This window comes from Anoplolepis gracilipes, chromosome 2 (assembly GCF_047496725.1).
Source record: "Anoplolepis gracilipes chromosome 2, ASM4749672v1, whole genome shotgun sequence".
NCBI classification, from domain to species: Eukaryota; Metazoa; Arthropoda; class Insecta; order Hymenoptera; family Formicidae; genus Anoplolepis; species Anoplolepis gracilipes.
The window spans coordinates 2878006-2903747 of NC_132971.1; the positions used below are offsets into that span (position 1 = coordinate 2878006).

The 25742-nt window shown below is 33.1% G+C and overlaps 7 protein-coding genes across 8 annotated transcripts in view; 4 read left to right on the plus strand and 3 right to left on the minus strand.

The window, feature by feature from the left end:
- The first annotated feature begins 870 nt into the window (after positions 1-870).
- LOC140663209 (carbonic anhydrase 3-like) lies at positions 871-2340 on the plus strand. The gene is made up of 7 exons (XM_072887212.1): positions 871-895; positions 1034-1168; positions 1252-1396; positions 1499-1604; positions 1674-1776; positions 1845-1981; positions 2151-2340. The coding sequence occupies exons 1-7, from the start codon at positions 871-873 to the stop codon at positions 2256-2258; spliced, it is 759 nt and encodes a 252-aa protein (XP_072743313.1). The 3' UTR covers positions 2259-2340.
- Positions 2341-2536: 196 nt separating this feature from the next.
- On the plus strand, positions 2537-6340 carry LOC140663050 (carbonic anhydrase 1). The gene is made up of 6 exons (XM_072886910.1): positions 2537-4743; positions 4829-5014; positions 5113-5254; positions 5323-5428; positions 5646-5870; positions 5975-6340. The coding sequence occupies exons 1-6, from the start codon at positions 4728-4730 to the stop codon at positions 6164-6166; spliced, it is 867 nt and encodes a 288-aa protein (XP_072743011.1). The 5' UTR covers positions 2537-4727; the 3' UTR covers positions 6167-6340.
- LOC140676351 (MYCBP-associated protein) lies at positions 2547-4427 on the minus strand. The gene has a single exon (XM_072911311.1). It carries the CDS (start codon positions 4425-4427, stop codon positions 2547-2549), a length of 1881 nt encoding a protein of 626 aa, XP_072767412.1.
- LOC140663210 (uncharacterized) lies at positions 6296-8662 on the minus strand. The gene is made up of 6 exons (XM_072887213.1): positions 8373-8662; positions 8097-8291; positions 7411-7583; positions 7078-7337; positions 6693-6940; positions 6296-6531 (listed from the first exon to the last, which is right to left on the minus strand). The coding sequence occupies exons 1-6, from the start codon at positions 8660-8662 to the stop codon at positions 6357-6359; spliced, it is 1341 nt and encodes a 446-aa protein (XP_072743314.1). The 3' UTR covers positions 6296-6356.
- Positions 8663-12274: 3612 nt separating this feature from the next.
- Positions 12275-19196, plus strand: LOC140676415 (uncharacterized). The gene is made up of 4 exons (XM_072911448.1): positions 12275-13225; positions 14539-14697; positions 17688-17791; positions 17900-19196. The coding sequence occupies exons 1-4, from the start codon at positions 12823-12825 to the stop codon at positions 18191-18193; spliced, it is 960 nt and encodes a 319-aa protein (XP_072767549.1). The 5' UTR covers positions 12275-12822; the 3' UTR covers positions 18194-19196.
- Positions 19197-20616: 1420 nt separating this feature from the next.
- LOC140663221 (uncharacterized) lies at positions 20617-22202 on the minus strand. The gene is made up of 2 exons (XM_072887228.1): positions 22001-22202; positions 20617-21647 (listed from the first exon to the last, which is right to left on the minus strand). The coding sequence occupies exons 1-2, from the start codon at positions 22200-22202 to the stop codon at positions 20617-20619; spliced, it is 1233 nt and encodes a 410-aa protein (XP_072743329.1).
- A 1800-nt stretch (positions 22203-24002) lies between these two features.
- The window catches only part of Kuz (zinc-dependent metalloprotease kuz), a 121037-nt gene continuing 119297 nt past the window's right edge, over positions 24003-25742 (plus strand). The window contains exon 1 of one of the 2 annotated variants that reach the window (XM_072887090.1): positions 24003-25092. In XM_072887090.1, the coding sequence (XP_072743191.1) occupies positions 25023-25092 (70 nt within the window). In that variant the 5' untranslated portion in view covers positions 24003-25022. The remainder of the gene's footprint in view (positions 25093-25742) is intronic. The other variant, XM_072887089.1, reaches the window with a different exon arrangement.

Genomic DNA, 25742 nt, shown 5'->3' on the forward strand with positions numbered 1-25742 from the left:
GGCAAATTTATATTTTTATTATATATTATTTTATTCCATTGCATATTTTTATTATAGTATGTATACTTTTGATAGCATATATTTTTCACTTTTATGAATGTAAGTTTTGAGCGGTTGTAATATGTTAACACTTTTAATTGATCAATCATATGTCACAGATTGCTTACGTTGGATGATGCACGCATGTACGTGGTCTGGATATTACACTTATTCAGGTTCTCTCACTTTTCCTCCTTATAATGAATGCGTTACGTGGATAATTGTGCCGAACGCGATAAAAATATCTTCCTATCAAGTATACGAAACATATCAAGCTTTGAAAATTATATATACTATAGTTGTGTATAAATTGCGCTAATAATTTGTTACAATTTATTTATCAGGTAGAAGCGTTCAGAAATCTTTACAATCATAAATGGGAACCTATGATAAGAAATTATAGATCGCAGCAGCTTCTTCGTGGGAGAAAGATTTTTTTTGCTACAGATATGTGACGTTCTTGCAACAGTTTAATCTATAATATATTATTACTAAAAAAATTTATTATAATATATATATATATATATAAAAGATTCTTTTCTGTGTTTTACATTTATCTGGCTATGAAATATAATTAAAGAATAAATATAATACATTAGTTATATATATAAAATATTTTTTATCTATAAAACAATTTTTGTAAGATTTCAAGATTTTGTAATTGATAACACCGATGAAGTACTGTACTGATAATAATTATATAAATTAGCTAACTTCAAACCTTCAACCATATTAAATCATGATATGATGACATAACTTTAAAAATTATGTTTTGTTACAAAATTTTGTAGTTATATATATTGTACATAATGATTCTTAATTAGTACGATAATGACAAATTATACAGGAGCTATAGGTAAGCAAAGAAATATAAGAAAATAATGATCAAGATCTCAATATTATGCATACTGTACTTTATGATTTTTATAAATTATATATTAATATAATTTAATATTATATTATACATTATATTAATATTAATATCTTTTTTAAGGTTTACGAAAAAGTGGTCAAGCACCAATTGATTTAATTGACAAAATTGTACGACCTAAAAGATTTCCACCATTAATTTTAAATGGCCACTGGTTAAAAGATGGGAATGCAACCTTATTTAATGATGGCAAAACAGGTGACTCAATTTGTTTTACGTTTAAATAATTTTATTTGTCTGTTTGTAAAACATAATCGAATATAAAATTTCTTTCTTATCAGTGAAGATTTTTTTGAACGGTGATAGGATCCCGTCAACGGTGTCTGGTGGTCCTCTCGTAAATGATGAATATGAATTTTACGACGCACACTTTCACTGGGGCGAGGATGATTGCAGAGGCGCTGAGCACACGATCAATGGTACTTGGTAAGAATGTAATATCAACTATAATTAGTGCATATGATTAGTATTGCATATAAAAATTGGCAAATTATTGTTAGCAAAAATTTTACATTTAAATAAATGTAGGTTTTCCATGGAATGTCACATAGTACATTGGAACCGGAAATATCTCACTTTTGAAGAATGTTTAAGACACCGAGATGGTATTTGCGTGTTGGCCTATTTATTTTTGGTATAGTTTCTATTAATATATAATTATATCTCTTACGTGTCATACACTATTAACGAATTTGTCTTACAGGTTCAACCAGGATCTTGTCAATGGGATAGCGTCAAGTTTAATAGAATCTCTGAAAATTTGCAATACGTTCAGAATGCTGGCTCAGAAATAAAAATTCCATCAAGTTAATATTCAAAAGCTATCGTATATATTACTGTAATTTTAAACCTGATACTGATTTGTAATTTTTAGACTCTTTATCTTGGATGAAAGTAGCAACAAATTGTTCAAGTTATTATACTTACAAGGGATCCTACAATGTAGATCCTAATTGGGAATGCGTTACATGGATTGTATTCCCAGCTATTATTCCCATACAATCATGTCAAGTAAGTAGCAAAAAATATAAAGCTATAAATATTCATTTAAATTTAGTAAAATAATTATTATATATCGTTATTAATTTGAAACTAATATTTAATGTTTGTAGAGTACATAAAGTTTTTTTAATACAACAATAGGTACACATATATAAAAATGTATTATTAAATTTTACAGCTTAATGAATTTCGAAAGCTGAAGGATAAGCATGGTAAAGTCATAAAATCGAATTGGAGAGAAATTCAACTTTTACGAGGACGACAAATATTTTTGGCTATTTCTTAAAATAATTTACCTCTTTCCTTAAATTTGATGAATTACTTCAAGTTTATATAACTTTTTATAATATATTTATAACTTTATACAAACTGGCTGAAAAACATTTAAATTTTCTTAACTTATGTAAAAAGTAATAATCTATTAAATCATTATATATATCTTAACATTATATATTTAATATATATTATTATATTAATAATTAATATAGTATATATTTAATATATTTTATATTTATTAAATTTGTAAATTTATATTATCCATATCACTGTAAAAATTAATATAATCTTATTTACGTTATATTTTATGCTTCCTGAACTCATTAAGCTTATTGAAAGAGTCGATACTGGCACAAGCTCGTTCTATTGCTTCTTCCAGTATTTTATATATACGAATAAAAAAAATTTCTCTGTAAAGCTGTAGATTTAAATAACTTTTTTTTCCTTTTTGCATTAATGTTTGTGTTTGATCGATTGAGTTTTCTGTATATATTTCTTGGAAGTTTTTATTATTATTAGACCTTTGAGATAAAAACATTGATTCTTGTTGGTCTATTTTTATTGCAGATTGTTCATGTATTAAACTGTTCTTCTTTACGAGTTCACTTTCATCTTCAAAACAATTTACGAAAGCACATAAGATATTGTACACAGCATTGTATTTATTCTTATGAACAAAGTCAAATTCAGTCAAATTGAATCTAAGACTTTGTTTGCAAAGATTGTTGAATAAGATTAGCATATCGCGTTTGTAATTTGCATCCTCTATTTGTAAAAGGATATCTCGCAAAGTATTCAACGACAAGTTCCAAGGTGCTGAACTTTCATCGGTAAGATCGCAATACATTTTTTGCAATTGCATCACGATACTCGGATAATAATAATAATAATAGGGATTTAAAGAAATGAACAGATCACTTTGCGAAAGTAACGGCTTGTAAATTAGCTCCAGTGATTTGCTATTCTCCACGCTGGTTATAATTTCCTCGATGATCGAACGTATCGTCGAGTCGCGAATACGACGATCCAAATGTTTGTCTATCGCTCGATGATCGGTCAGTTCTTTGCTCCGACTATCGATTGCACAGCCCCAAAAGCGAAATATGAAGGTTGAAAGACTCAATCTCGGTTCTGTGATGAATCGCCAGGATTCAGTGAAGACTGCTCGAGTTCTAGATCGATACCATATTTTGATCTTCACGATCTGTCCCGGAAGTATGAGACCTTTTGTCTTGTCGAAGAAGAATGGACTGCCGCGTCTCTCGAAGGATACGCTGCTTGACTGATAAGTTGAATCTCGCCAATGATACACGATAACACGGGTTCCTTTGTTCTCGAGGACGATTTCTTTTTCGACGAGCTCATCAATCTCACTGGTGAAAGTTAGAGAGCACGTGATGGGGTCGGTGTCCATTTGCTCTAAGAGAGAATCCCGCCACATGAATTCTCGATCTTGAATTTTCAAGACTATCGCCTGATCGATATCTTTGCGCAATTCTTCTTCATCATCGGGTTCCGTGATGGTAATCGGCGGAATTCGTAGCAGCGGTTTCTTCTTTTGAAATGAGCTTCTTCCTTGAACAACCAACTCTGCTATTTTCGGTTCCTTAGGCAATAGCAATGCAATTTCCTCAGCTAGTTCAAGTTTACGCGTCTTTAGATACTCGCTACGTTTCCAGGATTCCTCCTTGGTTTTTAACGCGATAAGATCCCGCTCCTTTGCTATTAAGTCTGGTAATTCAACATGCATTAAATCTGGAGGAAGATTCAGGTCTCTTCTAGTTGGAGTTAATGCTATTTTGGGCAAATGGCAAGCATCGCCATGATCCGGAAGAAACTCAGGCGTTCGCCAAAATTCCGGACCACCGCGATATTTATCGCCGATTACGGGTACCGGTATGGCGGCGTGTTCCATTAAATTTTTCATCTCGACGAAAGCGCGAAATCTCTCCGAGGAACTTTGCAGCTGATCGGCTTGCGGACGAGCGGTAATAGCCTCGATACGACGAGTCTGTTTCTTTCGATCGGCAAGCCACTTTCGCCAATTTACAAAACGATGATCTTCCGAAAACGGTGTATCCTCGGAGAGAATGTTATCCCTAGTTGTTACAAGTGGCTGACGAATCTTCTTCCAGATTCGAGGTTCGTCAGATTTACCGATTTTCCGCGCAAAATCCATTTCTAAGAGTACAAAATATGTATATTTTATATCAATATGTATCTTATTCTCTTTAATGAGAACCTTCAAATAAATTATTTTATTTTTGATACATTATTTTTAACTATAGAACACTTTTTTCTTTTTTTCTCCAGAAAAATATACTTATTTCGTTTTAAGTATATACAAAAAAATGATTCATTGATGACGCTTGATATCGATGACATTTGGATTGAAGTATGAGCAAAGTCGATCAAATAATGTTTTTAGATTGCATAAAAAGTTCTCAATTAATAACATATGGCAATATAATATATCAGCATGAGTTCTTCAACAGGTATAATATGTATAAATTAAAATAATATTTTTTTACACGATCAAAATATTTTTATAATTGAGTATTTTTTTCTGTGATTTTCTAGATACTGATGAGCATAGTAACGAAACGGTTAGATATATACAACAATTAGCTAAAACGGATGGCAAACTGGAATCACCAATTAATTTGAACATTAGTCACATGAAAGTCGTGAAACTGAATCCTTTACAATGGTTCAATTACAATCTCATGCCAAAGAAAATAAAACTTACCAACACCGGCTACACTGGTTAGGTTAAAAGTCAGATTTGTAATTTGTATATATATATATATATATATATAAAATTAATTCTAAAAAAATATTACAATTATATTTATTGTTAATAGTAATTCTTAGTGCAACATGGCATGCAGAAGAGCCGTATTTGTGCGACGGTCCTTTTGTCGGTAATTACGTTTTCTCGCAGCTGCATTTTCATTGGGGTAAAACCGATATGGACGGTAGCGAACATTATATTGATGGTGGAAGGTTTTATTTTTACTGTTACTTCGTAAATTACGTTTATTTACTTTATTTAAATAAACTTATTAATGCAGCATGCCAATGGAAATGCACGCAGTGTATTATAAAAGTGATTACGAAACTCAGTTAGCAGCTTTTCGTCAAAATGGTGGAATTACTATTTTAGTATATTTATTTCAGGTATTAAAAAAAATTTTTATTTGCGAAAAATACTATTCGATTATATATAATGTCTCTATATATTAAATTATTTTCTGTGTGTGTTATTTTCTTGTTTTTTTCATACATTCTAAAATGTGTGACTTCAGAGTTGGAACACAAACATCTATTTAGATATTAAACAAATAATATATATATATTTTTTGGAAGGCGAAGGAAGATGTAATATTGTATACAGCTTCAGGTATCTCCTAATCCACTTTTGGATGATATTATAAAAGCGTTACCCTTTATCCAAGCGGCTCATTCTTCCGTCCGTTTAACGCCTTTTCCTATAACGAACATTATGCGATGCTTTCAACATGATTACTTTGTGTATTGGGGTTCTATAACAATGACAAATATCAGAAATAGCATACTTTGGCTAATAAGCAGAGAACCATTAGGAATATCCATCGAACAAGTAAGTTCGGTTAGAATTCGCAAGTAACAATTAAATAAAATAAGATTGCCATATAATTATTGCTAATAATACATCTTATAGTAAAATCGATTTTATTTTTTCAGATCGCAGAGTTTCGCACACTTTACGACGAACGTAGTATGCCAATTTTGACAAATTGTCAGCCATTGAAAGACAAAGGTGATAGAAACGTTTTTCACGTATGTCCCAGTGGATCCATGTATGCAACACTTTTACCCATTCGTAATCCTATTGATTCATGTATTGTTCAAGACGACGTCGATGATAAACAATGATAAAATATTGTATTGCGCTATATAATTACTATATATATTATTGTAAGAGAGACAGATTACTTATAGAGATTTGCTATTGCAATTATTTATAAATATATAGAGTGCAACATCCCTCATAATATGCTTGTATTTAATTTATTTTAGTTTTTTTAATTTAGCTTTGTAAAATCTTGGAAAGCGTCGTTTATTTTTATTTCCTTCTTTTGCGACGTCTTTTAATTCTTTCTTTCTCGAGATCACATCCTGGGTAGAAAGAGGCACAGTCAATTCCGCCCAAGCCGAGAATGGATGCTTTAACAGAATCCAACATTGCCGACCATGGAGTCTTGTGTATCATTCTGCCTGATAACCAGCTCATGCCCAAGCTGGAAAGAAAAATCTCGATATTACCGATTTCGAGAAAAAACTTGAAACACTTCGCCGACCATTGATATTGCGTTGATCAGTTTATGAGATGCGACGGTAAATTTCTATTTAATCTTGTTTTTAGGAGTCGCTGATAATTGCCGTTACTGTACTCTATTACCTCCAAACGGGAACCCAAATTCTACGACCGTCGTTGGTTTCCTTGGAATATTGATTTTCTTCGCACAATATCCTTCGCAGACAATTACCAGAGTCTTCTTCGGCGATCATAACTGCTTCGATGGATCTCAGAATGCGATAAGATAGATCATTCAAGTCCTCGTTGCTGGTGGAAGATAAAGAAATAGGAAGTGCGTTTCTCTTGACGCGTTGCCTACCAGCCATCATCATCATCATTCCATTATTGCTCTATAATGCAAGAAACATTTTTTCGTTAAACTGTACCATCAAAAAATCATGTGTGTACATCTCTCCTGCATCAAATATTTTCATCGGAATGAAATAGTTTCTAAATAATTGACAAATATTTTTCAAAAAAATAGTACCGTAGCATTCATACACAGCTGAATGATAAATAAACCGAACGCTAAAAATGCAAGCGCAGTAAGTGCGATTTCGAAGAAATCCTTAATCGAGAGTTCCTTTCCCTTGGAATAGAAGGGCTTATGTTCCTCTTCCTCATGTGGTCCGTAATAATATTCCTCGTGAATAGATGGGAAAAAATGGTCATGGTGTGCAAAGTCTCTATGACTAAACGCTGGTCCATAACGGAAAGAATGTTCCGACGACGACGATGACCTGTCATCTATTCATGGAACATAAAATATCAAATCTTTCGTGCATCGTGCAACACTTGTGCAATAGTTTCTGGAATTTACCTTCATGAGATGGTCTGTAGAAACCCACTTTTCCAGATGGCAGAGGAGCTTGCATCGCGTACCCAGTCACTTCACCATCGAACTCATCAATATCATCTTCCTGGACATCTTGTTTCTTTTTCATTTTTTTGTGAGGTGCATAGTGTCGATAAACATCATCTAACGTTGTCGTTCTGTTAATAAATTAGTTAAATTTTAATATTTATTTTTATATTGGATATACTGTGTGTACGTAATAATTTGTAAAATATAACAAAAGATTAATATAAATGAACATAATTTCTCATGGTCAAAATTAATTTATAATGCATTATATTATTAATATAAGATTCTTAAATAATTATTTAAAAATATATTTTAGTTTTTCTATAATTTCGTATTTCTATCTAATATGTCTTTAAAGTATTTTAAATTAAAAGTTTAATTACAGAGTTTAACAAAAGTTTAATTTTCAATTTCTATTTATATTAGAACTTAGATAGTTTAAAATTTGTTAAAGAAAAATAAATCTCTAATTTCGTGAAAAGTTTGTAGTGAGAAATAATACTTTTTGGGTCTAAAATATTCAATAAGTTTGTCATCTATACTATGTGAAATTTTTCAAAACTACATATAAATATGATTAATTACAAAATATGTGGTTGAAATTATAAAGAATTTAAGAATTCTTAGTGAAGTCAATTTACCTTTGAAGCCAATTCTTATACTTGGAGCTTCCTTCGTCCGCCAAAAGTTTATCATGAATCGTAACATTGTCTATAAAGTTATGTAAGTTGTCGTGTGGCAGGGATTCAGGACGTCGTTTCACTCTAGGAGTGCTCACTTCTTTCAAGATTTCTTCTGCCATATAACCGTGACATAGATATTCATTCATTCTTTTTCTAATTTTATATTGATGAATTAAAAAATGTTTAATTATACTTTTCACTGTTAACTTTTTAATTAAATTATTTAATTCTTACCTATGATAGTTCATTTGGTTTAATGCTCTATTAAAAGATCCGTCTACGGTTTGATTTGTTACTGTCTTAGAAACATTATCGTTTTGATATTGATCACTAAACAGAAACGATCCAGGTAAAAGATCCACGGCAAGTATATCATCTTGATTGATACAGAATTCGTTGCCGTCGTCGAAACATTCCTGCGCTGATATCGCAATCAAAAAGAAACAGATTACAAAGAAATGTATAATCGTGTAAATTCGCAATAAGCATTTTTCACAGTATTCTGACAAAACGTTCAGTGCCATTTTAGCTATGCCACGAGAGTTGCTGCTAAAACACGAAGACAACTGTGACTGACGAGAAGACGACACGCTCATATAATAATTTTCTCGTCTGCTAGAAATAATTGCTTTAACCGTAACGTTGCTTAGCCTTGCTATTATTTACAGTTTTAAGCATATAAAAAGTTATTTTGCGTGTGTAAGTCTAATTATTAATAATTTTCCAAATTATTAATATTTCATAGTTAACAAATGGCATTTAATTAATTAATTAATAAAAAGTGTAGACATAAAAAAATCTAACTTACTAGTATCAAACTCGAAAGGAAAAATAACCCGCATACCTGCTAAAAGCGGGTTGTTTCAACATCTGTTTAGATTCATGACTAATCCCCCTGTTTGGCGATAGCGCCCACCGATTTACGCGTAATCCTACACTCATGATTAAATACGTTTATTAAAAACCACTTACAACGCTCTTATGAATGTTTCAAGAACGAAGGGTCTGGCGGAACGTCCGCTCGGGTCGAGGTGGTAAGACAGGGTAATGGGGCCTTTGTTCCCCTGGGAACGCGCTCACCTGTCTAATATCTCGCGGGAGTGGCTATATCTGTACACACACCAAATGCGGCCAGTTATACGCTGAGCTTACTGAAAATTAATCGCGCAGTTTCGAAAGAATCTTTGCGTCTCGTCCTACCGACTGAAATAAACGTTTCTCACGCGATTATTAATGATATTATAGTCGCAAAATCAGGTAAAAGTACGTACAAAAAGTATTTATTTTTATGATTTACTAACATAAGAAGTTCTAGAAGAACTAAAATATATTTTTTAATAATTCTTTAAAAATCTTATAATATATTAATAATAATATTCATAGGGGGAAAAAAAAAGAAAAAGACTAATAGATAAAATTGATTTTAAAAGTGTGTTTAAAATTCTCTTCGTGTTTTGAATTTCATACTTTTAAGATGCACACGAGAAATGGTTTTATGAAATATTATTTTCAATATGACGCAGACGAAGATGCGGTTTTAACCGCCCGTAGTCGAGGTGTGATCGCGCACCTCCCCTTTTGCGTGAACACGACCTGTGGCGCAGTTTGTGCACGCGTGAGTTCACCCTCCTTTTCTCAGGTGCTTGATTGATCGTTTCAATTATCCGGCACAGCGTGCATCAAACGTGAGAGTAAACTTCGCAGCGAGCAAATGGATCGTTTATTCGAAACATTTACGAATGGTTGCCACTATGAAAATATTACAAATGGTAAATCGCATATAAATCGCAAATAAATCGCAAATATAATCGCGTGTTATTTGTACGCTAACGTTTCAAGCGAATCAAGAGTAGCCAGTAAAAAAACCACTTATTAATCATATTAATTAAAAAAGAAATTTTTATTTTTTTGGAAATTCGAATTTGTGTTGTTAGATCATTTTCTGAAAGAGACACCTAGCTATTGCAAAAAATGTAGAAATAACGTTTAAGCGTTTACGCTAGCTTCCAGGAAGTAGGTCCTCGGTCGTAAATTAATGTGCGCGTTGACCATATCGTTACTTCCTCTCTTCGCACCTAACAACGCGCCTTAAGCACATTTCACTGTATTTAAGTTTCAATATTTGTCGCGATCGCAAGTACGTGTAAAATGTTCAACCCCGCGTATAATCAGCATGCAAAAGAGCGTGTGCGACACGAGACGAACGAGCGTAAATTTGCGTCTAAACGTGTAAAAATAATAAGCTCGCGAGCCTTAAAACTCTTATCGATTTGATAATATTTAAAAAATTTTTAAAAACATGTGCATGTATTGTCTATATCATACATTTTAGTTTAAATACATATGGAACTTTTAAAAATGTAATTTTAAAGATACATATTGTTCTTTTTTAAAATTAAGTTTAATTTTTTTCTGTATATAAAATAGAAGATATCTTTTCAGATAATGGCACAACCATTTTACATTGTTGAATTATTGTATAATTTACGTTTAATTATGCGTATAAAATTTCTAAAATTATTTTCTTCAATGTAATAGTTATGTTATCCAAGTTTATGCGAAAGGTTAATAATGACTGTGTTTTCAGAATATGGCACTGCATGTTGAAGTGTCTAATGTATACAAAAAGATATATATTTGATATATGTTCTTCCACAAAGACGAAATAACTCAGACGTAGATCGGGGTGAGGATCGATGACGAGGAACCGAGCAATAGAAAGGGCTCACAATCGCCATTGGTCCTTTTAGCCGCAGAAGCGAGTGGATTTACGGTTTGCGAGGATGAACATTGAGATTGGCACGGGTAGCCCGGAGACTAATGGACGCAGCATTCACGAAAATGGCTGCCTTACCGTGCTCATAAACAGAAATAACACGATATGGTTCGATAAGAGCTATCATCGACGTAAGAAGCTGAAAGTCTCCGATCATTGTGAAACAAAGCTATCGTTTTTTTTTTTTTTTTTTTTTTTTATTTCGTTCTTTCATTTTTATTTTATTACATTTCTTTCAAAAATATTGATCTGTCTCTTCTCGCAAAAAAATTTGTCTCTCTTTTTTTTACAAATTAAATTGTAAATTCTTCGAAGAAATATATTATGTTAAATCAATTTAAATTTTGGTGCAAACTTGTATGACTATTAACGTATTGCCACTGATGAATTGCGACATTATATCAAGATATAAGATTATATCTGAATGTAATGAAAAAATGCATATTTTCTGAAGTATAGTGAGAACCACTGCGAGTAGTTCGCTAAACGCGTGAAGAAGTGTTTTGCGGTACTTTTTCATGAGGTTCTTCGCGTGGCAGAAGCGTTTATCCATTGCTAAAGCGTGAACAGGAAAGAGAGAGGAGAACGACCATCGTTTTACTGGTATAAAGCTCCGAGATAGAGGGGTCAAAGAAGGCGGCCACTGCGCGAGCAGCATGCGCGTTTAGGACCAATCCGAGATCCAACCTTTGAACCCCTTTGAGCCCTTTCTTACTAGAGAAACTCTCTAGTGCGCAAGCCAAATCGTCGAACTCAAGCACTTTTTTGGAAAGGACCATAAAATACGTGAATATCTCGATAAAATGGGAATATAAGAAACATACCTATGAATTTGCAAAATTGTACTGTATTGATGGTATTGATAGGGAACATCTCGATAAAAATAGCACTATGTAAATAGCAATACGTAAAGTAAATTACATCAAGACAAATAATAAAGTTTGCATATGTTATGTAAATAGGCTACATAATTATATAAAACAATATTCTAATAAAATTAATAAGCGCTATATCGAGGTTCTTAATAACGATTATCAATAAATGCAAGCTCTAAAGATGTAAAAGCTTAAATATTTTGACATATATGTATATTTTTATATGCTTATGTTTGTTTATGTTCGTATTTAATGCTTGATATATTTATGTACATGGTGTAACAAAGTAACAATATATACTAAATTCTATTGCCAAATTTTGTGAATCAAGCACTTGACTGTCAGTGAAAAGATAGACAAACTGTTATAAATATTACGATAAAATTTGACAGCTATAATAAAGGTATTAAAATAGGAAATCAACCATAAACTGCCGAGATTCTACGATCCCTACTCCGAGATAGAGTAAGTGGGGAGATCTCGATGTGCGAGATATTCTTCCAGCCTCATGGGATGACCTTCCTGTAGGAAACTGGAGGGGATGCTGGGAGGTTCTTCTCTGGACCATAGACACGTGCCACTTGTCATACTTTCGGAAGTACTTGCTTTCGGACGGTTCGGAGGGAGATTAGTACGAGATCAGGTGTGATTGATCAGAAGGATTACGCGTGCTACATTGTCTACGATTAATTAATAATAGATATAGATTGCAAATAGATATCCTTGTTATCAAAAATACAAAATATATAGTTTACCGGTTAAAAAATATTAAATTCTTTCTATTGATCTTATTGTGCAGCATTGAATAAAAATAAACAAATGACAAGTGCATATCGAGTCTCAAACTATTGTTAGCTAAATGAACAATTCATGTAAATAGCTGTGGAATATTTAAAAAAAGAAAAAATGTGAAAAAATCATTGTTTCGATATCAAATGTGAAGTGCGCGAATTTGAATTAGAATTATTGGAAGAGATATTAGCGAGTAACATCAAGATCATTGTATATTTGATCGAAACCATAGTCGAAATCGATGATTTATCACAGAATGGAACTCTGCCAGAACCGCGAGAAAATAAACAATGACATTTATGATCTTCGTCGGACATGCTCGCTTTCAAATGAGAATGAAACCTATTCGAACGAACAAGATGGCAGATCACTGATTGTCAATCGAGAATCTATCGAATATGTATCAGATTCCAGCTGCGAAGGTTACAGGGAGTTTCAGAAACAGCAGCTCGAAAGAAGAAATTCATCCCCGATTGCCGCGTCTAGCGCTTTTACTATCGATAGCATCCTGGGAAGAAACGAGAAGAGGGATCAAACTTCAAGAATAGATAGTTCTGGTGATAAAGAAGAGGATCAGGAAGAAATGGACGATCGGATTGAGGGACATTTTGTTAGGCCAACAGCGATACCAGCCACACGTCCTGGTATGTTATAAATACGTCTACTATTATATATTGTTTAGTAAAATTTTCGTACGTATAAGTAAATACACGTATATACACATATATATATGTATGTATGTATGTATGTATGTATATATACGTTATATACATTAAAAAAAGATAAGAGAAAGAAAAATATAGATTATATTAGTTATTAAAGTTTTCGATACGCAAAGTACAAATCAATTGTTGTATTCCTTTGTTTTTGGACGTTTCATCGGCGAAATAAAATACTTATTGTTAGAAAAAAAATTAAATATTATAATATTTATAATAATAATAATAATGTAGTAATATTTATACAATATCTATTTCTAAAATTTTGTCCAAAGTTAGAGATGTGTAAAAGTATAATAAAATATAATAACGAGTAACTATTTGAATTATGTTGAGAGTAAATGGTTATATTTCATATTTCCCTTTCTCGATTTCGGCGATCATTTAATCGACTAGGATTTGATAAGACCTGCTACTATTATGTGAGCTTTTGTACAAGTCAGTTTACAAGTATCAAACTGAATGCGTTAAGAATCGAATAAGAAGTTCCGTATCGAATGCTTCTACAATAGAAACGACTATATTGAAGCGTATCGTGGCTTCCGTAGAAAATATTGATCTAAAATAATTTCAAACGAAACTACACTCAAAAGTATGTTTTTACTTTTTATATAATAATATCTCCCTCTTTTCTGGAATTATACATATTATAATGTATACCTAAAATATAATCTCTACATATTATTGGATATCTAAGATTTAATTTAACTTTTAAATTAAAAAATAAAATAAAGATAAATAAAAATAAATAAAAAAGAATTTTTAATAAAATTTTTAACAAAAAAATTTTCTTTTAATTAAAAATAAAATTATTATTTACTTTTTTATCTGTATTTCAAAATTTTCGCAAATAATTGCAGTTTTGTGACGATTCCAATGGATAACATTTTGAAAACATATCTTAATATAATTCACGTGCCCAAATTTTTACTCTTTTTTTATAACGCGTATGTAAATTATTAAACCGTTATATATTTTTTTCATACTGATAGTAATAAAATTTAAAAGTTACCTCTACAAAATAACGTTTTATTAATTTTGTTCAGTCTAGTTATTGCAAAGTAAATAGAATAATAATCGTTTACTTTCAACACAATTTAAATAGTTACTCGTTATTATATTTTATATTTCTATATTTTTTTAAAATTATTTTTCTACGAAGTTATTTGAAGAATTATATTGTCTTAAAGATATTATTTTAAAATAGGTTTTTAAGAACAAATGTTGCAATTTAATAGATCTAGAAGGAGGTTTATACACTCATACGGGATTTCCATATCCTGAAGGTGCTTTAACTGACTCTTCGACATATTCCACGACGTCACTTGCATCAGCCTCATTATTGTACAGTAGTTGGTTTGCTCAAACAAAACCTGGACAACTGTTTGGTTTGCAAGGTAAGACTTAAAATAAATTTAATTTGTTAAGAAATCATATCAAAGATCAATTTTCGATATAAGCAATTTTTATCGAATAAATTATTATTTCCACAAACACAGTAAAAGAAAGAAAGAGAACTAGAAAAAACAATCTAATTTGTCATTTAAAAATAATATCGCATCAAAGTTATCTTTGATTTATCCAATGTTGAAAGCATTTAGATATCGTCCAGCTCTGTTTCTACAAAAGCATTCAACAAATATCTTATACGCGCAAAGAAAATTGTACTAGATATATTTTTCTTGTGCGTTCGTGAGAGGCACAAATGTTCTCGAGGAAAATCGCGACGACAAAGGACTCTAATTATTATCCACTCGTAATAACTTACCGCCGTAATTCCATTTTCGCGAACAATACCGAGAGAAGTGTAAGGTGGGCACCCTCTTTCTCGGCTTCAACGAATATTGGATATTATACGAGGCGCCTACGGTAACAGCTTTTCGACACGCGAGGTACACATCAGTGGCCCAGTTGTTGTATCCCCCTCCGTTTTTCGGCACGTTTCCGGCAAAATATTAAATATTTAAGCATATAAAAATCTAAACTATTAATTCACTCGCATTTTATTTTATTAACATTTTATTTTTCTTGGTTCTCAATTTGACGCAAAATTTCTCTAAATCTACCATTGTTTTGAAAATTCCGTACAAATAATTTTTTTGAATATTCCGACTCTCTTTCTTTAGTACTACAAGTACAATACTGATGTAAAATTGCAAATTCAGTAAAGCTTAGAAAAGAGCTACCATAATGCGATAAAATTGCGAGTCAATCTTCAGCAGAGATTCTAGATACTTTACGATTGTGAGATAAGATTGAAATCCGCCATCGCAGTTTCTCCCTTTCTGGCTACTATCCGCCATGCTGTTAGGAGCCCATTTATCAGCACCGTAGGTCTAACTATCTTTCGCGAAGGTGTTAAATGTCTCTGCACACTCGTAAATCTTGGTCCCGCTGGTTCTTCTCCGTCACCATACGCATTTTCCTTCCCGGTCACTGTAACAATCTCTTTCAACTTCTAAGAAACTCAATCATTTTTTATTCATGTAATTCGTGCTTCTTAATTTTATAATTAAATATCTATCTTATATTGATATACATAATATGGCGGTTATTGTGAAATATTTGCTAATTAAACTTTACTAATTTTATCGTATTTAATACTCGTTATCTTCTAATAAAATGTTAGATAAACAAATACTTTGCACCGTTGCATAGTTAAAAAACCACGCGCTTCTTGACTATTATTTGCAAAGCATTCGCGTTTTGTATTGAATAGAACAAGTATTGAAACTTTATAACATTTCATGTTGAACGGAACAACTGAAACATTAAGTCTTTAAAATCTACTGAAAATAACGAATTTACACAATAGTTACATATATTACTAAAAATAAAACATGTCAGAATATTTTAAATAGATATAAAAAATATACTCTACAAGAAAGTTGAATTTTATTTATATTGAATTAGAATTTTAAAATATACTATACAAGTTAATGGTTATTATTAAGATATTATATATATATTTGTAAAATGTAATACACAAACAAAATTTTTATATACGTTGAATATAGTAAGCTTATTTTATCCGACATAAATTTACAATTTTCACGTCAATAATATTGTAACTAATAAAATTATGTCGTTCTGCGTAGTTGTAAGCATACTAGAAGGGTTCAGAAAAAACACAAAGGTCTTGTACAAATACGCGACATCTATTTGTTGACTCGTCATGTAAGGGCTGCCCGGCTAACTGGTGATTAAACACGAGAAAAGAGCAAAAAAATTTCTATTTCTATGTGGAAACATCGCAATCTTGAGAGTTCCCTGTCAGGCAAACCAATGCTATTTTCAGAATTCCGCGAACAAACAACTAATGCCACGAGAGAAAAGAATAACATTAATAGTTATTACTAATTTTGCTTATTAATATTTTTTTTTTTTTAATTTAACATTGTACTTTTGATAGTAACTCTCGTATCAGCAATGTTACTGAATTATATGTATTTTATACATATATATATTATACATAAAAATTATAAAATCGCCGATAAAAAATGAAAGAAAGCACTCAATTCTGTGATATAATACTTGAAATTATTTTGTGTGTACACATAATAAAAGATAATAAAAATAATTATAACTTTTCTTGAAAAAATTAAAAATTTTTTTGAAAAATTATTTGTTTTTCTTTAACTTTCTTTTTGTCTTTATTTTTCGTTCTTTTTTCCTTTCTTTTTTTTCTATATAATTATTTCACATACACAATAATAATATTTCTATAATATTCTTATGATTTGAAAAGCATTAGACCCAAAGAACAAGAAAATTATAAATTTATTTAATTCGATACATTGTACCAAAGTAGCTGTTATTGTTATTCTGAAATGTTATTCTCATCGCTTTTTCGATATTTGTATTCTAGAGCAAACTACAGGCGGATATTTACCTACGTAATTAACAATCTCCGTATTGTTTTAGTGCGACTAATAACGTTATAATGTCTTATATCTGCGTGTCAAAGGAAATGTGTATTACTTCTTTGCACTACAATGATAATCGCATCCAAACGTTCTCCGTCATAAACTGTTTGCGCAGCTTGTTGCCACTTCGTCTCGATGATATTGACAGCAGAATGTCACACATTCCGCAAATAGTCCCACACGTTTTAGACACGTTCGGTACTTCTACACAAGACGCGGTGGATGATGCCTCGAAATCGTAAGAAAGTGGTAATTGAGTTCGGACTGGCGAAGTTAGCCGAGCAATTAAGAAGCACGATTAGAATATTAAATTTTGATTATCGCGACGATAAATCTTCAGAATGTCATGAAGTGTCAGGGATTTTAAGAGGCTCTCATGTTAGGTAATTAGTAATGACTACGTAGTTGCGATATTACTGATACTATTAACAACAGTGACATGAAAATTGATGATTTTGCAGCACCCAAACCAAGCGGTAGAAGGTCGAGAAAACCGGGTATCGATCGAAAACCGCGTCAAGCATACAGTGCAAAACAATTGGAAAGACTCGAGGCAGAGTTTAAAGTATGATTCATGCTTTCTTTTCTTTCCCTTCCTTTATATATGTGACAACATCTTTCTCCTCTCAAGTAGATTTCCTTTGTATGACGCCGAATATTTTTATCTTCGCAGATCGATAAATATCTCAGCGTGAGCAAGCGCATGGAGTTGTCCAAGTGTCTGAATCTCACTGAGGTGCAGATCAAGACGTGGTTCCAGAATCGCCGCACGAAATGGAAGAAGCAGCTGACATCGCGGCTGAAGATCGCCCAACGGCAGGGACTTTTCCCACCGACGTATTTTCCGACAACCCAGTATCCTCTACTACCGTATTACGCGGCACCTTTGATGTTTGGTCCGTTGTCGGATGACGCGAACTCTAGCTTGCCGACTCGATCCACTGTATCATCCTCAGATACGGTCTGACGCAGCACAGACTCGAACTACTTGGTCGATTGTCGGCTGAATGATCGCGAAGTGCAATAAGACCTTCCGTTGGCCACTACAAAGTTTTTGAGTGTTCCCTTTTTCTTTTTTTTACGTTATTATAAAGAGATTCTTATCTAATATAAATTTGGGCACCATCGTAAAATCACTTATATATAATTTTAACTTGTAATCTACAGCGTAAACGTACATGATTTATGAAATGACTTTTTTTTTATTATGATACGTCTCTATGAGATCGATTCTGTTTATTGTATATAACATGATGACTGTATGTTCTACCTGCTGGAGTTTTGCATAAAACAGATACTCTGATTTATTCACGACTTTCTACATTTTTAATGATAGGGTTGAAATCAATTTCAAGTAACAGTATAATATAAAGTGACCTTTCTTCCTAATTTTTAGACCTTTCTTCCGAATTGATTTTTTTTGTTGTATATAAAATACGATTACTATAGATTTATGTAATGTCACGAAGATCATGTGAAAAATAGATGAGTCCTGAACTAACTCATTTGTTCTGAATAAGAGATTCTATTCCAATAAAAATCAAGAGATATAAAAACATTCCAAAATGCAATACGCTTTTTAGACAGAGATTGTATTTGCCATATAAGATATGATTATACAGATTTATGTAATATCTGAAAGTTATGTGAAAAATAGACGAATTTGTGATTTTTACGTTTCCAGCAGTAGTAAGATAAGATTGTATTCAAGTGACATTCATGTGCAAGTGACGCGGAAGTGACACGAATGGTCGCATAGAAATGCTATGTAAGGAAGAAGAAAATAATATGAAAACGATATGAAAATGTGACGTTGATATAGACGGAGTACCTTATGTCTCGCATCCATTTTTTCCACCCTGTTGAAGTTTCGAGCATTCTTGGAGTAAAATTTAAATATTTTCAAATATATATATTTTTTTTGCGAGCAAAAATATATTGATTGAAGAATTTTATTTTGCACTTCTTACGCAAGCACAAAAGAGAGTTAAATATATATAGATTCTTTTTTCTATTATTTTTTAATTTTTTATCAAAATATTTGTTGTTTTGTTTGTTTATTTTTCATACCTATCATATATAACTTTATTCATATCTTTATTCATATATGTATAATATCATATATCAACAGTATATATATATATATATATATATATATATATATATATATATATATATATATATACATAAAAGAAAATCGAAACAAAATATATCTTGAATTTTCGACTGCCTTTCGAATGTTTACTGTAATACTATTTATTAAATAAGTAATTAATTAAATAACACTTGATAAGTTATTTTTTCTTTATTGTTAAAAAGATTTAAAAAACTGACCATATATACCTTTGTCCTTTTTGTTCGAAATTTCAACAGTTTTTTTTTAATAACCATAAAGAGAGAATCTTTGCTTCTCACAAACCTTATGGAACGAGGTACGAAGCAGCAATGTAATTGAAAGACTTGAAGGCTTCCAAGAAAAAAACGCTGCACTTTACTATCTTTAATAAAGAGCGAGATAAAAAGGGAACTTCTTATCGTCTATCAAACTTTGCGAGAATCATGACGGAGAAAGGTCGTTGAAGGAGGAAGAATAAAGAATGAGAAAAGCAGAAAAGATGAGATTTTATGTTCGATGAAAGAATTATGTGTACGTAGAAGTCTCTACTCTAACTGCTTTAACTTATGCATAGTTTAACAAATCACATCTTTTGTTTATGATGTACGCGTATAAATGCTAACCAAGCTTACACAGCACAAGGTATAATTTACTGGCAGAGATATAAGCCAAACTGTGTAGTATTACGTGTGTTATCGAAGTTATTCGTATGCAACATGCAATTCAAATATACACTCAAGTTAGGTTCGCGCATCTCTATTTAAAGTTTATGAGAAAGCCGCAGCAAAATGCCATTTAAAAATGAAGAAGACCTACATCGTAAATTATTATCGAACGCACAAAAAAAATATATATATAAAGTAGTATCGAAGAGTGTGGCTACATAATACATGAGTAACTCTCTCTCTCTCTCTCTCTCTCTCTCTCTCTCTCTCTCTCTCTCTCTCTCTTTCTCTCTCTCTCCTCTTTCCATTTATAAATTATACCTTTCTGTGTAAGCTTCTATTTCTTTATCAAAAGAAAGTAAATAAATAAATAATTTATTTTTTAATTTTGTACGAGAAGATAGAAAGAAGGTCTGATAAAAATGGAATTCTTGATAATGCAGATTGTAATTACAGATTTTGATAAAATCACGAATCTTGAATATTTGAATATAATATAATAATAGGATTACGCGTAAGAGTTGAGAGATAATGATGCGTATAATTATTTCTTCCCCACCGAATAATTAAATATCACAATTAATAAATTCCGATATATCCCACCATGTATCAAGCGTTCTTCTCCCTGCAACACTTCTCGTTTCTCGGCTCGCGTTTGTCCGCGTTATCATCGTGTCTAGCAGGTTTATCAATCTCGCAGGCGGCATGCCGTCCCGCCGGACACTTCGTCCGCGTCAACCCCAGGAACATATTGAACTTCTTGCGCTTCTTCGACCTCGGCTCCGTTTCTCTGAGCTGCACCATACTCGTACCGGGACAGAGCGTGCTGGTCTCGTGCGTCCTCACTTTGACGGACGACTGCACGGTGCGCACCAGCTTATCGAGCATCGTCGGGGGTGTCTCTGCGTGAAATTTATGATCCGAAACTTGGACATACTTGTCCGACTGCTCCGGTTTCGCACTAGCGGTTGCGATCGCCAGCGTGTTCTGGGCGCACAAGTAACAGCAGCTCTTCGTGAAGTCGGTGAGTAAAGGTGGTTTCCCAGGAACGTGATCCTCGGAGACGTGATCCTCGGGGACTTCTAGGTCCTCGTCGTGCGCCACCAAGTGCGTGTCCACGATAAAATGTGGCTTTCGCTCTTCCCGTTTACGTCTTTCCCTCCTCTCTCTTCTTTCCTTCTCCTTTCTCTCCCTTCTCCTTCTCTCCTCCTTGGTTTCCACAAAGACGTCCTTATCGACACCTTCCACCGCTTCGTCCTGTTTACGACCTCTCTTGGATTTCCTCGGGGTACTCCGCCGGCTTATCGGCTCTCGCTGCAGAGTGGCTGATACACCGGTGACCGCTACATCGTCTAGTTTCCTGCACTCTTTTCGCTCCTTCATTTGCTTAAGAAACCTTCTCGATGGTTCTATCAAAATGCGTTCAGAATATTTTTTCTTTCTACGGCACAATTTCGCGCACCATAGACGCAGCTTAACGGAACAACAGGATTTTGATTGATAAAAATGTAAATCGAGATCGCGCGTGTCGACACTTTTATGTTTTTGTTGCGTTTGATCTTTTAAAACGTCCGATTGATCTTCCACTATATCGTTGACACGCCGTTCATATTGAATGACGTTGTGTTGATCTGGTGTTACTGCAAGTTAAACATAATGATTAATTCTGATCGAATGACAATTCAGGATTGCGAAATTGATGATAATTATTAAACAGAAATTATTTTAATACGAGCAAAAATAACAGTTATACTGTGAGAGTTCTATGAAATTTAATTACTTTATTTGATTTTTACTAATAACATCTATTATTTTCGTTATTCTGACGTATTATTAATACATTGTTTTTAATGTATTACATCCGGATCTATTTTAACTTTTAACAAAATAAAGAGAAAAATGATATCCGCGATATGGAAAATTGAAAACGGAAACGATGTAAAAGCGGAAATAAAGTTATTTTTCAGATTGATTCACAAAGAGTTGGATGTACATTGGTTACTGTTAGATTTATATGTTGAAGAATGGGCAGCATTTTGCAATAAATGCGTTTCGTATTCCGTTTGTGCATTTTTCGTGCCAGATATTTGTTCCTTAGGATGTCGAGATGGATGATTGGTATATCGAACGATGTGTACGGATCGATCTTCTATATTGACGGATTCATCCGAATTCACAATCGGATGCATTTTCATCTAATCCAATTTTCTTAGGTTCCATTCGTTACGAATTAAATATCAGCGGAATTATTTTCAATTAAATGTGTAGCGTCGATAATGTGGATTATTATTCTACATTTGCATCGAATAATTTATTTCTTTAGTTTCCAATTTTCTGATAGAGAAAAGATAATATAGATAAATATGCAGTTTTATTTCAGATAATGACTTTAATTTTTTTAACAAAATTTATTAAAAAAGGTTACTTTTCGTAGGTTAATGTGATGTACTCTTGGATAAAAAGTGAGCAAATGGAGTAATATTAGTAAATAATATTTGATATGATTTCATTCCATATATTGGGTTTTCACTCATCTCTGATAAAAAGTAAAGTCTGTATGAACTCTTTATTTTGCCATATTGAAAATCTCATCCATTAGTAAAATTTTGCCTTTTAACCAAAACTGTCAGCGCCTTCATTCATTATAAAAAAACTACTGAGAGATCAAAAGATACATTCAACGTCAAAAAAAGATAGATTTTAATTTATCAATGAAATAGTTAGCATATGTTAGTTATCATATTTTACAAAGTTTTATACTAAATTTTGAATCATATGTAGTATTTTTTTAAAAAACTGTCTCTTTAAAAATTTAACTCTCAAATGCCAATTCTATTATATATAATATATATATCACACAACTTATTGTCAGAGAAATTTTATTATATATATATATATATATATATAAATTATATTTTATTATTTATTTTAAGGGTTTATGTTTATTGATATAAAATTGTTTATAAAATTGTTTTTTCAATGTAATATTAAAATATGTTAATTTACTCTATTTGTTGTTGATTATCTATAATTACATTTTCTAATTATAAAAATAAGATTAAGCATTGATATAATTGTTGCGGTAATTTAATTAAATTAATTTTTTTATTGAAATTGCATAATTTTACGAGAGGTAAAAAATGTTGAAATAACATTAAACAATTTATATAAATACTTTTTTAATCATTACATATATTGCGCGACATATTATTATTAAAAAGAGAAGTATGAGTGATACTCTAAAAATATTTGTATAAAACATTTTTGTAATTTTCAAAACATTTATTTAAATATTTGTCGTATAAAAAGTACGCATTTCAGTATAATATATATTTTTTTAAATTCAGAATTTTACATGAGATATTTCAAAAAATTTAAATATAATATGCAACTAGCGATAGACATCTGTATGCATATGCAAAATTATTATATTTTCTCGTATTATATTTGTCAGATCATAGTACTATTTATCTTTCTTTAATACACATATACATACACATCAGTTGCTCTCCTTTTAACGAAAATATATCAAACGTATGTGTGTATGTAATATGAATTAACATTTTGCATTTAAAAAAAGCACGAGATAATACTATGGACATACATGATAATAATGTTGCGTTTAATAATAAAAAGCAGAATATTTTGTAATCGTATTTCAGAAACTATTACGAGCTCGACGTTTGTGTTTAGAAGAGCTAAATCTTCAATATATTAAATTTTAAAATATATTATTACAATAATTGAGGGAATAATGATAACATATTTTTGTATACAATCATACAATCAGTGGATATCGTGCGAGTGAATCGAACGCTGTTGCGCATAATGTGCTATGTGCTATGGTGCTGCGTCAATGTCGCGTGACGTCACCGTGACGGAGAACGATATGGAGGTCGCGCCGAGCGGTACGTGCCGCCATCTGACGGTGTCATTTCTCGGGCGCCCGGAGACAGTGAGGCAGTTTGCATCGCGCACGCACGTCGCAAGGTACGTAAAGTGAGTAGGTAGGGAAGTGCAGGATCCCGGCGGTGGCAGGACTGGTGTATCGGTGGCGACGGTGGGGTATACGTGCGTGCGCGCGCCCGCTTGTCAGTGTTGTGTGTGTGAACGTGTTTTGTTGCCGCTGCGATGCGTCTGCTAAATATCGAGTGGCTGTTATCGTTGTCGTCGTCGTCGTCGTCGTCATCGTGGTGGTGGTGGTGGTCGTCGTCGTCGTCGTGGTCGTCGTCACGCTGTGCATGAAGGAACGAACAGTCAGGGTTTATCAGCTGTTTGCGAGCGAGAAGGAATTGTCATCGACGCGGAACGGAGCGCCGTGAAGCGGCGGGGAAAGCGAGCAGTGAAGGAACGAACGAGCAAACGGGCTCCAGCCAGCTGAAGTTAGTCGAGAGACGACGAGGGGCGGAACAAGTTGGTAGTGCGCGTGTGTGTTAGTTGGCGGTGGTCGTGCAGCGTCCGCGTGCGATCTCGACGGGAAAAATGATCGCGTAAACCTCGTCGTGGTCCGGAAACGGAGAGAGAAAGAGAAAGAGAGGGAGAACGAGAGAAGAGGAGAAAGAGAGAGAGAGAGAGAAGAGAGACGCGCGCTGCATTCACATTCGTCCGTGGCGGCCGTCGTGTCGAGCGCAGCAGCCGATCATCCGCGTCCTCCGTCGTCCACGTCGATTATACATCATCGTCGCTCGCTCGCTCGTTCACGAACGCGCGTTCGTCATCGTCCCTCCCGTCGTGAATCGAGACATCGCGCCCGATAGTGTGTGCAGTGTTGCTGAAAGGCAAGGAGATAAACACAAGTGAAAAGAGAAGATAGTGTAGGATTATAGCGCGCGTCTGTACCCTCGTCATCCGTTATTGCCGACCTTGTTGTTAGCGACCGCTTGTTGTCGCGTCGGGTCATCTCGTTTGTTTTGTATTTGCGTGTATTCGCGAATACAATCGTGAAGGTGGTGCCAGTCGACGTCAGGTAACCAGCGCGGCGTGTCCTGAACAGCAGCGAGGGATATAGTGTTACGATGATCAGTGACACGTGCGGATACGTTCTCTTCCTGCTGCTGCTGTTGCTGGTTCCTTACATCGAAAGCGGTAAGTCTCAAACTTGCCTTTAATTTCTAACAATGTCTTTTGCGTTTTGCGCGACAGGACGCGACTTGCGCGCGTGTAGGTATGTGTGTGTGTATACCATGCGTAGTGCGCGCCTATGTGCGTATGTATACGTGCGATGTTCTTCTGTGCGTGTATGCGTCTCTCTCGTGAATCATCCTTTCACGAAGAGCCCGCTTGTCGCGTGTTTCTACGCGCCTTGGAAACGGCCGAACGAGATAGTGGCCGCGAATATACGTGCCAAGAGAAATCATATTATACAATACACATGTTTCTACATCGATCAAAATCTCTCTCGCGCGATTAAAGATTTAGTTTCTCTGAGTAATGAGAAAAATGTTAAAATCATTTAAAAAATAATATTCTTCAGTTCTGATTTTAATTCTATTCATGAAACATAATTGTCATTGCTGCATTTTTGTTGTCACAATTCCTTTACCTGAAAATTGCTTCTGTAAGAAATTTTTTACTTTGCACACAAATTTTTTTTACAGAATTTAAAGCGAATTTTTAGTAAATATTATTGCTTAGAAAAATTATATATAGTATACATAGTATATTGTTTTATAGATTAACTGTATGTAAGAAATAATTGAATTTAATTATTTTGGGAAATGTTTGCTCTTTATCTT